The following is a 13927-nucleotide window of genomic DNA, read 5'->3' on the forward strand; positions in this document are numbered from 1 at the left end:
AATTGCCACTACACCTTTCAAACAACTTAATTTAGGTGATGCACCTTGCTGTCTTGGTTGTTTAAATAATTTCTGTAATCTGGATCTCACCAGTTATTAACATGGTCCAGTATTCCAAGCGAAGAGGAGATGGCAAATGACAGCCAGCTCAAAAGGCTTACAAACCCAAAAACTTAACAATCAGCTGACTGAACTTATTTCTTAATACAAAGAAGCATGCACGTATATCAATTTCGCTGTTGGACAAAAATATCTATTACCAGAGCCAGGCACACATATATATAGTTTAGCCTGTAATGCAGAGGAACTAATTAGTTTTCAACATGTGATTTGACTGCCCCAGATCACACCGAGGAAAAAGTTAATAATACCTGGTGCAAGTCCACAAAAAAATCTATAGAGGAGTTGACATAGTCCAGGTCATCAAATTGTGTGCCACACCAAATTTGGCTCACAGGATCGAGTCCTCCAAAGAATTCACCACAAAACACACAGCAGACTAACCTTGAAAAAGAATAGGCAACTCGTGAATGATCCTTTTAATTAGAACATCATCCACATTGTTTTCAGACAATCATTGCTAGAAGAATACTAAGCAACTTGATCAAAACACAGTTCACTAGAACGAACCAGAAAATAACCCATTGGTTGATCCTTCTAAGACATTACAAATTCAAGAACTGCAGCAATTTGATTTCTGTGGAGCATTTTCTGAACCTTTCGCTTGATCTGGTTTGTCCAGTTTTATTGTATTTGGCTGCAAGAAACCACACTCCAGTCACTCTTTGCCTGAGCTTGGCTTGCTCTCACATAAAGCCATGCCATTCTCACACACCCCACCACCCACAACATAAAAAAAACGCAGTATTTGAATAAATTAAGATGGTAGTATTAGGAAGCTCACCTCAACCCTTGACTCACTTTCTACAAGCCTTTGTTTTATATCCCTTCCAATAGCAAAGAAAACCTGCTCAACATTCAAGTTTGTTTTTGCACTCTGTACCATCAACAGAAATTTATATTAACCACGCAGAACTAATGAGTATGAGACGAGATAACAAGTAAAAACCATGCTCAATGGAAATTCTGAGAATGCCACGCATATAACTAGAACTTACAGTCTCAAAGAACTTGATGCCATACTCATCTGCAAGTGCTTGACCCCGTGCTGTGGGAACAGCCTAATCATGACCACACTAATGAGTTTTAGTTCCATGAAAATGAGATCAAAATCTGAAATAGAATAAGAAAGTTGAACAAATAAGGATGAAAGAATCATAATAAAACACTCCAATGAGAATGATAAACCTACCATGGGTGAGGTGAGGAGCTAACAGACTTAGGGCAACTCCTGAGAAGGTAGACTTTACGCTGCTAGGGTTTGTGTGATTCTGCAATTTGCAGTTCACATTCTGTAGCTGCCTACCATGAATCCAGACCCTAGAGGGGGGTCCTCTCCCCTTCCAAATGCAGTGTGGCCTTGGCCTTTCTTTCCCTCATTTCCAGCCCTAGGAAAGCCACGAAGTCTCAGCCATCATTCTTTGTCAAGGAACTTGTTATCCCTGAGGTTCATCTTCCTGTCTCCTCTCAGAACATGGCTCTCGCTTTACCTGAAAGAGGCTTGATTGGTCATCTCACTAGAATTTGGCTCTCGCACAAATCTATGGCCATCTAGGATTAAAAGAACTAGCAAGTCTTAATCAAAGGCAAGCTCAACTTGGAGATAATAGAGAAATGAATGTTCTAGATTTGTGTGAGTTTCGAAGCGTTGTTCTAGAAGCTGTTGTTTTCCTACGTGAGTTGTAGCTGAGTCAGAGTCTTTATCGTCCAGGTTGTTATGTCTATCAAGTCAATTGATCCCATCACTATATAATGGGACACATTGTCATGTATTTGGTGTGAGCAGGCCCAGGCCTGAATTAATATAAAACTCATTTTATCAATTCTCTGTGATCCTTATTTGTTTAAGTTGGTATCAGAGCCAGTATAAATCTCTTCATAGAGTGGAAACCAAAGCAGATTGTGATGATCGTGACGACTGCATGAAAGTCAGATCTGAGTGAGAGAGTTGATGTTTTATTGTGTAAAAATCATGTTGTTGAGTGTTTACCGAGTTGCTTTCTGCAAGCATCTGCTGCCACCATGAACCATAGGTGCCGGTGTGAGTATCTGCCACCAATTTTACAATCCGCAACCATCGCAATACACAACCTTTCAGCTTAAGACACCGTTTCCGTTCACTAGCAGCCACAGGAAATTAGGTTGCTGTCGCAAGGAGAAAGTTCTTTTGGGGACCACCAAATGACATCGGAGGATAACAGAGATCCGATTTGAAGGAGCATAACAGAACACATAAATTCAGCACGGATGACGGGAAAGATCATGTTAATGGTGATCAAACAGGGTTGCAGCACACCGCCCGGCTTAGCCCCGCAATTGTTAAATGGCTGGAAGTCGTGGTGGCTCTGCCGCCAGGGAATAAGAATGCAGGTAAGGCCATTGCAAATAGCAAGGTTGAGTGAAGCTGAAACGGAACTCAGACACATATGCTGATATTATGAAGTTGTATTTGTTGTTTAATGTCTGAGAAATCTCTAAGAAATCTTTTGCAAGAGTCAGGAGGTTGTTGCATTTAAGAGAATTTTTATTTTTTTATAAGTTGGACCCTTTTTTATTGCATGGTTACGATTTAAAAAATGGGGGGGAAATCAAAGCAGTGGAAGTGTGGTGAGATCAGTGATGATATTAGTAACACAGATATATTTGATTGGGTAAATCTTTTGATGTTGAAATAGATCTGGCATCATTTGATCCAAAGTTGGTGCATTTTTTTTAGGGATCTGCAGAAATGCCCATTTTTTAAGCATTACAAAGATTTGGTTCTAATCAATTTTTTGGGGGATATTTGGTATTTAGATCTGGAGTATTTTTTTTAGATCTGGTGCATTTTATTAATTGGGAACATTTTAAAAAGGCAAATTCATTAACGTATTCATATTTAAATGAGTCCACAAAGCTAGATGGAGAAAATTATACAAATTGGAAATTTAAGTTGCAGACGTTATTGGAAGAGTCAATGCCTGGTCAATAGTGACAGGAGATGAAACCAAACCGGGAGTACCAGCAGCTTCAATTCAAGATTGGGAGCACAAAGAGACCAAGGCCAAGGTACTCTTGCAAATATCCGTAAAGGACAACATTTTTCCGTGCATCAGGGATTGCGCTACATCAAAAGATACCTGGGAAACACTCAAAAAGTTGTATGAAACTCTCAATACTAATAGAGTGTTATTTTTAAAGAACGGGTTTTTCTCAATTAAGATGGAGGTAAGTGAAAGCATTGGTGATTTTCTTTCTAGAATCAAAAAAAAAATCTGATAAATTTGGTGCTATTGGTGAAAAGATTTCCAACAGTGATTTAGTAACAATTACTTTGAATGGAGTATAGGATGATTCTCATATGTTTACCACTGGAATTTCAACTAGGGATAAGGCTCCTACCTTTGATGAATTAACAAGTATTCTCCTACAAGAAGAGGAAAGAAAGAAGAATCTCAATGGCTGAACTCAAAGTTCAGATTTGGCATTGGTAGCCAAAGGAATGTCATGGAAAAAGAACAAAGGAGGAAAGTCACAGTCAAAACCACATCAAGGCACAGCACCACCAAGGACAAATACCTATATGAAGAAGGATGGATGCTTCTATTGTGGTAAGCCTGGACACTTTGCTAAAGATTGCAATAAAAGGAAATTTCATGAGTCCAAGCATAGAAGGCATTCAGGCAATTTTGTTGATAAAGAAGCCTCAGTTAGTGATAATCTCAAAAATCTCAAATTATTCATTTCAGATGTTGCCTTATCAGCATAAATTGATGATGTTAATGCATGGTTTATTGACTTTGGTGCTTCAATTCATATGACATGCAAAAATGAATGGTTTGATACCTATCATGAAAATAATAATGGTACTCACATCTATCTAGGAGATGATTGATCTCATGAAATCAAAGGTTATGGTGATGTATGTGTAACTTTACCAAATGGCCATGTGAGACAAATACAAAAGGTGATATGTCCCTGGAATCAAGAAGAATCTAATCTGTGTCCACCATTGCAGATTAGAATCTCAAAGTTGAATTCTTTAAATCACATTGTATTATTAAGAATCTACAGGACAACAACAAAATCATAGCAAGAGGAGTGGGAGTTGGAGGCTTATACAACCTTGATATTAACAGGCAAGATCATCAAGCATTGGCATCCACAAATATAAAAACAGCTCTTTGGCATCAAAGATATGGCCACCTTAATTATAATGACTTGTTGCTGCTTCAGAAACAAAGAATAGTAGAGGGACTTCCATTGTTAAAGAATGAATATTCAACATGTGAAGGGTGTGCATTAGGGAAGAGTTTCCTACTCATACAGATAGAAGAAAGAGGGATATTCTTGAACTTGTGCATACAGATGTGTGTGGGCCTTGTTAGAAAATTAGATTAGGGCAGCGTTTAATTCATATTTTTTGTCCATGACAGTTATTTGTGATATTATGTTCTTCTTCTTTATTATTATGCTTATATTCTTATCATCAAATAAGTGCCAAAACAATGAAGATCACAGCCATACAAAATGAACACAAGATATAGGCTCCAAGCCAGGGCAAAACCCCTCCAAGGGGAAAACCCAGAAAGAACTTCTCTTCTTATAGAATCAACTTCAAAGGAGTTCCAAGACCAAACCCTAGACCATGACTGCCACCAAGAACCAAGCCAGCCACCCAAAACATCTTCCTACAACTTTGGCCCTGAAGCATGCCTAGAAACCCTAGACCTTTCGCACATGTGAGCTATCCAATCAAAATTTCAGACCTTCGAACATTTTCTAGGTCTTCTTCCTTCTTGACTAAACCCTTCTAGCCTACTTGGACTTCCGCATGCCTTCTACCAATTGCAGATTGAATTCACAATACGAATGCTTGATGTGTGTTCTAAAGGCTCGAACTTCCATCTTTATATAGTCTTTCTTGGGTCTCGAATAGCCCTCACTAGGCCGACTTGACTCTTGGGAGTCTTCTAGACTCTTTTATATACAAAAATAATTTTGTTTTCTTGATACAAGTGCCCGAATGGGTCTTTTACAAAGTGACAATGACACTTTTACTCGTGTAAACCCTAGGAGACCTAATGACAAATAGTTTGAGCATGAAAGTGATGCTCCAAAATAATTTTCTTTTGTTTACATCATTTTCTTTCTCATTTCGATAGATACATAAGAATTACATTATGCCATAAGTCAAATGATAATTATGAAGACCGAAACTTGTTACATTTTTCCAACACTCCCTCTTAACTAGGGAGGCATTTATAATTGTCCAACTGGTGCAAGGAAGGTACTCCTTTTGAAAGGTTCTCATAAGAAGAGTCGGATTGATAAGCCAACTGTAAGCATCAACAATATGATCAACCAGCATTGTCTTTGAGGCCTAACTAGACAAGCTCTACTTCATTCAAGAGCATTATGCAGGGAGGCTTTACTTGTGATACCGCACTACCTCTACATACCCCATCCGGACATCCACAAAGTATGTCCTTTTAGGACTATTCTTAGCTTGGATTTCCAATCTTGAATCCTCAAAGAATATCAGTCCTCCTCGACCACTCTTCTCTTGGATACCTGTCCCATCCTCAAAGAGTGTCGGTGACGGTATCTTTCCTTTCTTGGATTCTATATCCTCAAGGAAACCACAAATGATTATCCATTCCAATCCCCCACCATTCTTTCTTCAAGGCCTTCACTTAGACTTACCACTATTAGTTTTGGTCAAATGCATGACACATGAAGACAAGAATGCAAATGTGATGTCCAACATCACTCCCTCTCAACTAGAGAGGATATCCCTATTCTCCTTTTAACATGAGAATAGATCCTTGCTCCTATTCAAGGAGACTCCTTCACTCCCTCTCAAATCTAAAGGAGATTCCTGACTTCCTTTCTAATTGGGAAGTCATATCTACAAGCTCTCTAGCTTGTCCTTATAAGAATTTCAGCTACAGCATGGCTCCCTCTTTCTTCTACATCTCATCGTATTGAGCCTGCTTCCTTCCTAGTATCATAGAGCCATCTTCTTCCCTTAATCTTGTGACAGGTTCCAGGTCATCAATCTTGCACAACACTTTCATCTTCTCATCATTAATGAAGGCATTATATTGAGCCTTTCCAGACTTCAAGTTGATCATAGCTTTCTCATGAAAGTGATCTCCTTTGACCTTCAGGTTATCTTCTCACACTGCTACCTTTCTGTCTCTTCCAGGTAGCAAAACAATATGTTAACCAAATAACCAATAATAATTATTAATATCAGACTCACCTCATCATCAACATCCTCAAGATCCATCTCCACATGAATCTTCCTTCATGCATCAAAGTGCCGAAGGATCGAACTTGATTACCAAGTTATCATTTTCTTCACCATGCATGATTTATGACCAACTTTTCTTATAGGATTATAGGAATCCTACCCAAAAGTTACTTCAAACATGCATTCTTAATCTTTCACACAGTCATCCAGCGATATGTATCCTTCAATGAGCCTGCAACATGACCAATTGCATTCCTTCATCCCTTTAAGAGTATTGTTTCCAAACAATATGGAATATATACTAACCTTTTCATAATGCCTTTTCCAAGAACCCCCAAAGTGATGGTTCTTACAGGATCTTGAGGATCCACCTTGGCAAAATGACTACCTCTAACATAATGTTAGACAATTTATGGATGAACATTATGCACAATGGTCCCAAATTTCTCATTCTTGCAATACTAAATAAGTCTTATACAATAATTCAATGCTACTATCTCATGCTTCTATCTATGATGCCATATTAAAACAAGATTCCACAATGACACATGCTTACTCCTTTGATGAATTTCTTTAGGGTCCTTACAATTCCCTCCTTCAATCATGCTCATCATTAGCAAGCACAAGGACTGCTTTGCTTATCAATCCTTCTTATTTTGCTTCCTTCATTATGTACCTGGAACATTCACCGACAAGTACAACCAAGCAAAATATATATAAGTACAAGAGCGTGATGACGATCTTGATGATCTAGGGTTTCCATGGTTTTCCTTAGAGGATATTCTCCTAGGATTCTTACATACAAACCCGAACTTCTTTGACACTTCTCTTGGAAACATCAGCGAAAGGGTTTTGATGTCGTATCCTAGATTTCATCCAATTCCACCCTCACTAAGGTCTACCATATACCCTAGATTATTTGCAAACCATAGAAATCAAGATCTAGGGTTTCTATGAGGGAACAAATAGATTAGGGCTAGGATTTTTCACTTAACTAGGGTTTTCTAGTCCAAGTTTCATATAGGGTTCCTAGATACCAAAACTAGCAAAATTCATGAATCGTAGATTCTATCCATACAAAACATGTTACGAAACCCAAATCACTTTATCCGCCCTTTCTTTATCTTGAGCTAGACAAATATACATACCTTAAGAACCACATACCTTTGACTTCCAGGATCACTTGGAAGTTGCTACAAGACCTTCAAGATCTCAAAATCTTGATCACACAAATCAAGGCATGATTACTTCCACTTTTATCACGATCTACTGCCTTCAAGATTTATTTCAATGATCCCAAGACACTTAAAAATGCATGTTGCTCCTTTTGTCTTCTGGTTAGGGTACACTGTAATTATCATTACAGTCCTTCTAACTCATCCTTATCCTTCTTCAAATAATTGTGGATGACTTTAACTCGCTTGTTTTTAACAATAGTTCTAGAACCTATTTCTGGTCTATATATATCTTGGTGCTTTTGAAGCCTTTTTCTGAAACTTTGGCCCTCAAACTAGGGCTTCTATTACAACTCCTTGCTTCAAAGACTCTTCTTATTTTGGTGCCTTCTACAATAGATTTGGACTTGTGCTATTACTCTGCAACCTCGGCCCTCTGGCTAGGGCTTTTTGTTGTCACTGTAATAGCCTTGATACAAGGCTTAAAATGCCTTTATTCACTACGGCTTCTCTTCTCCTTTAAGGTACTTGTTGAGAAATCAAGGGCAGTTAGATTAAGGTGATTTCTCTTACTTTGATAATTGCTTGTGATGTTCTTTTACTTAACTTGATGTGCTTGTTATTAGCTTTTTCGTTTACTTGATTATTATTGTGTTCTTATCATCAAACAGCTACCAAACTATGAAGATCAATGAGACAAGAGGACACAAAATATACGCTGCTAGAAAGGGCTAAAACCTCTCCTCTTGAGAGGAAAACCTACAAGAATTCTTATCTTCTTATATAATCTTCAAATGACAAATTCCAAGACCTAAGACCCTTGACAAAGACCCCTCCAAAACCAAGTCAACCTCTCTTGTGATGAGCTTCTCTTCCACAAAGTCAACGCCAGTCAAACTGCTTCAATACTTCAAATTTTCGGCCATTGCTTCATGTCTGCAATTTTCAGCCTCTACAACAAAAATCCTAACTCGCACATGTGGGAAAGGATGGTGGCATTATCCTTCTCTCTCCTTCGCTTGGATTGTTACTTTCTCCTTAGAAATTCAGCTTGCAAACTTGATCTCTTTGACACTAAATTCGGCTCCTTGATGTGGCTGCAATTCGGTCTTGCTGCAACTAGAAGATGCCCTAATTATCTTCGCACATGTGGTAGGAATAGCCCAAAACAGTACTCTAAAACTTTGGTCTTATCTTCTCTTCCTTCTCTTCATCGCTCTTCTTCTTGGTCTCTTTCTTGTCCTTGTACGAATTTCTTCTTGCTTGATTGATATCTCTCAAATGAGGTCGAGTGCCTCTTATATATAGCCTTCTTGTGGGGGTCGAATAGCCCTTATGAGGCCGACTTGATCTTGGAGGGTCTTTAGAGTCTAGACATGACTTTGACTCAATTAAGTACTTTTGACTTGATACAAAATGCCCAATAGGGTCTTTTACATATTACAATGATTCTTTAACTCTTAGACTTTATGACAAAGCCCTGGAAGCACTCAATGGGTGCTTGTCCTATAAATAAATTGGCCTTGAGCATGAAACCCATGCTACAAAATAATAATAATTAATTTTCTTTTTCTCTTTACATCAAATACATAAAATCATGATTACATAAGTCATTATGAAGACCAAACTTAATTACATATTTCAACATTCCCTCTTAACTAGGGAGGTATTCATAATACATACGAGGTGCATGGACATTCTCATACTGAAGAATTTTCATAAGATTCGGATTGGTAAGACATCTCATAAGCTATCTTATCAGCTTATATCAATGCATCTCATCATATCAACCAGCATTTTCATATAGCAACGCCTTGACTAACAGCTCTATCTCTCCACAAGATTAGAGCACAATGTTGGGGAGACAAATGATTTATAGACACCTTCATCATTGTCTATCAAGGCACATACTCCATCCGAATGTTCACAAGGTATGTCCTTCTAGGACCATTCCCTTTTTGGATTTACACGTCCTCATGGAATTTTCTCTTCAACTACTCTTGCCTATTGGATGCCCTACCTCATCCTCAAAGAGTATTAGAATTCAGATGCTTACCTAATCCTCCATTCTTTCTTCATAAAGAAGACAAGCATGATGTGTTTATCTCTCCCTTTCAACTAGGGAGGATCTACTCATTCCTATAAAAGGAATATACCCAAGCTCCCTCTTAACTAGGGACTTGTTTACAACAACAATTATCTTTCTCTTCAGTAGAGATCATGATATTATCATTTGCTTATAGAGCTCCTTTTTGCATCATCATGTCATGGATGAACTTCAACTTCTTCATCATGGAGCCATCTTCTTCCAGAACTTCTTCGTAGGGCATTGGCCATCTTCTCCATCACTTTCCTTCAACGAAACATAGTGTTGAACCAATAGTCATGTCATCCTTCTCTTCATTGGAAAGTGACCTTTTTGTCATCATCTAGCTATCCTTTATATTGCTACCTTTTCCAAGTCATATTTCTTTCAGGATCTTCCATCCAATCTTAGTTGTAGATGAACTTCTACAACCCTCTTTCGGTAGCCCTGTTACAACCCAACCAGATGCTTTCTTTCAAAAATAAAAAATGAACATCAAATCAACATTACCTCTTTATGATGGCCCTTTGTCATGACATCTGCTTCTTGCAACATCAACATCCTTTCACATACTGTATGAATCCATCTCCAAGACATACATTACCAAGGTTCTCCTTCTCCAACATACATATCAGGGTCTTCATACCTTCTTCATGGAGATTTCATGATAAATCCTTCTTGTTATTTGATGTTGATCACTTATCTTACGTGACTATAGATACATCTTTCACGAACTCTTCTTTCACCTTTCTTCACATATTGCTTTCTTAGGATCTTCTATACATAGTTCCTTCATCATAGGAACCATAGTTTCCAACCACCTCATATTCTTCATGAGGTCATATCATGTCATCATGTAGAAGAGTTCAAGGCACATTGTATTCATGACTTCATGTATCATACAGAAGGAAAAGTTCCCTCTTCTTTCATCATGCTCATGAGATAGAGCATTTTAACCATTCTATCTACAACCATATGATGACATGACTTTATTTATTTATTTCCAAGTATATATATACCTCTTCCTTCATGTGGTCATGTAGACTTCCTTTGGCAGCTTCCTTTCCTTGCTTGAAGATGAAAATACTTCAACCAATTTGACATGTTGGACTTCATTGTCACCATGTCATGATTCTTCTAACTTGTGGATCCCACACTAGGTGGAATGTGGACCATCTATGTGTGACACATTCTTCTAAGTAGAGGTGAACCTTTTAACAAAGATTCCAATCGAGGATCTTGATGATCCTCATTCTACAATTGCTTCTTTCTAATGATGATGAGGTGTGACAACTCCTTATCCTCCTATATTGCTAGACGACTTGCTTCAACAAATCTAACTTCAGTTATTCTTCTATGCTTCTAATGAAGATGCCACAGGCTACTTCCTTTTTATCATGATGACCATATAAATTTCTATTTCTGATCTCTTTTCATGCCAACTCAATTACTGCTACAATGCATCCTATCATACCTGTGATGCTTTCCAACATAACTACTATTTTCTACAAACTGAAAAGAACTAAGTGTATGATGTTTCGTAGTCACAGTAAATGTCTTTCACTTCTTCCCTTTGACTTCTTCTTTACTGTTTCTTCTACTTCTTCGGTGACATGGGCTTTATTTCTTTCATTTCTCTTCTTGTTGTCCTTCCTGAATTTCGAACAATTTCTTTTGAAATGCCCATATTCATTACATTCTGTTAAACACACATGGGTAGTAAGAACAATATGAAAGATAAATCATGCAGTACAATTTTTATTAACAACTGATATACATTTATAGTACATTGTTGTGACCGTTGGGTTTCACATCCCAAGGTCTCTTGGACTACTTAGTCTATTCAACTTCCACACTAACCCATTTAGGATTAGGTGTCCAACATGCCCCCCCTTAATCCAAAGGGTTATGTATAAGTCCAAGAAGAGAGTTGTAATACAAAATGTGCAAAAAATGCATGGCAGCACTAGGCTGAATGTGCTCTCTGAAATGTTGGTATAAAGGGCGGTGGTTTAAGGATGACCACCAACACTGGAACGCTTAGTGCAGTTCCTGGAACTCTTCCAAAACTGGCAAGAAACTGAAGTCTTCTGCTAGAGGAAGTGATCCTATTGTTTTAAAGAGGGAAACCTTCAACCATGAAAGGGAGGCCTCACCTCGCATAAAAGGGAGAACTTCAACCTGAAAAGGGAAGTCTCAACCTGTGATGGTTTAAGGATAACCAACAACTCTGGAATGCTTAATGCAATTCCTGGAACTCTTCCAAAACTGGCAAGAAGCTGGAGTCTCCTGCTAGAGGAAGTGTTCTCAATTGTGTTCCTGGGATTCTTCCAAAACTGGCAAGAAGCTGAAGTCTTCTGCTAGAGGAAGTGTCCCAGATTGCCAACTGAAGGCATGTTCATGGGCATCTTTGTCTCTGGCTACAACTCTGAAACTGGTGTGGCAGGTTGTGGCTCAGGCTCGCTTGATGTGGCTTTGAAGCTTGTAGATGACCATCATTTCTCCCCCTGTCAGATACAAGGTGAGATGATGGAGAAAACTCAACTGCAAGACTGTTCAATACTCTGGAACAAGTTCTGACATGTGTTTGGAATATCTTCTTGGCTGTTGATGCCCATTGCCAAGAAGCGATCCATCCAAGATGAATCTTTGTTCTTGCAGGACGTTTGTTTCTGAAGCATCTGTGTGAAGAATGACTGGTTTTATGACAGTGCTTACATGGATGAAGATCAAAACAGTGATCTTTCAAATGGCCAACTCGATCACAATGTTGGCATTTTACAATATGTTGTTGTTGTTGTTGTTGCTATGGAAGAGAGGCAGAGTCTGGAACAGCTGAAGCTGAACTGTCATGAGGAGCAAGTGAATTGTCACGAATGAATCCAACACTCTGAAACTGAATGGGCTTGGCGTAATCTGGAATATGAAAGGACAAGTCCTTGTCATATCCAAGACCAGTTTCGTGCTTGTTGTGGACAAGTTGTTCCCAAGGTCTGATGATGGGCTTGGGAAGTGCAGACTGAGTTTCTGCATCTGCATGTATAACTGCTGCTTTATTTGAATGAACTGTAACATTATTGTCTTGCTGTTTATGGGAGTCTGTTTCAATCTTCTGAACAGAAACAGGTTCAGAATGATGACTCCTCTGTTTTAATTCTTCTCGCTGAAGCTGAGATTCAAGTTGTAAAAAGTCAATCTTTTCATGTACATCTTGTAAACAACTATGAATATCGGTGAGAAAATCCTTGGTGATTTTGACTGTATTATCCATAGTAGAGAGTATTAGATTGTCCACTAACTCTAATATTGCACCAATTGGAGCCATTTTTAACCTCAAAAAATGGTAAAACAATGAGGAAAAGATGGACACCAATTTCTCTTTTATATAAATTTATGGCAACGGCTTCAAATCAATTAGCTTGCAATATGTCAATACAATTGGATTTTACAACAGATTGCAATTGTCTTCAAAAATAGTGATGGCTTTCGATTTCAGTTGTGTTTGGTTATATAAGCTTCATATTCCAACACATTTGAAATAACATAAAGTAATCAACACCATATAAGGAGCATGAATCGACAAGAAAAATGACCAATGCATAGGATGCTTTCATATCATATGGTACCACACATTCGTACCTCATATGCCCATCACATGGCATATTATTGATCTGCTATATATGTTGGTTTTCTTGTACATGCTACCTCTCTACAAATTTGCATGCAAAACCACCTTATAATATCTCTGTCCATACTTCTGTGTATGCCAAACCACATATACATATGTTACCCATTCTTTTGTTGTTCTCCCTATTTAATCTGTATTATGCACAGAAATCAAGCCAACACTGATTGGAGCCTGACGTTTTCCACATTTAATCTTGTCATTGGAAATTTGCGTCCTTTGTTCTATGCATTTTTTGGAAATATATTGAATTGATGTTAACAAGTCTACCTCCCTGTGTCAGCTTCAATTAACGACAACGACCTATATTAGCTTTCCTCAGGCTGATTATACTAGATCTCATATTTCCATTTAGATTGAACTGTCGCAAGAAGCAATTTATAGGACCATATGGATGGAACTGTCGCATGAAACAATTTATAGGGCCATATTGATGGAATTGGCCTATGCACCATTTACATGTCAAGGAAGAAAGAAGACAGACGACAAAAAGCTCAGGTGATGGATCTGGAAAGAAATTCAACCGTCTTCAACTTATCAACAGTGTTAATGTCTATAACCTGGCTGCGGGCTTCTTGCTGAATCGTTCTCTTTACGGGCAGAATTTATTTTCTTCTGATTTA

General features: G+C 38.2%; 1 protein-coding gene across 1 annotated transcript in view; it reads right to left on the bottom strand.

Moving 5' to 3' along the window:
- Positions 1–223: 223 nt before the first annotated feature.
- Positions 224–13927, bottom strand: part of LOC149151421 (ras-related protein RABE1c-like) — a 95285-nt gene continuing 81581 nt past the window's right edge. The window contains exons 6-8 of the mRNA XM_089440012.1: positions 1119–1181; positions 905–997; positions 224–757 (exon numbers count right to left, since the gene is read on the bottom strand). Coding sequence (XP_089296138.1) covers positions 674–757; positions 905–997; positions 1119–1181 — 240 coding nt within the window. The 3' untranslated portion in view covers positions 224–673. The remainder of the gene's footprint in view (positions 758–904; positions 998–1118; positions 1182–13927) is intronic.

The sequence above is a fragment of the Pinus tabuliformis genome, chromosome 9, assembly GCF_031772625.1.
Source record: "Pinus tabuliformis cultivar Carrire ecotype Pingquan chromosome 9, CPIR1, whole genome shotgun sequence".
NCBI classification, from domain to species: domain Eukaryota; kingdom Viridiplantae; phylum Streptophyta; class Pinopsida; order Pinales; family Pinaceae; genus Pinus; species Pinus tabuliformis.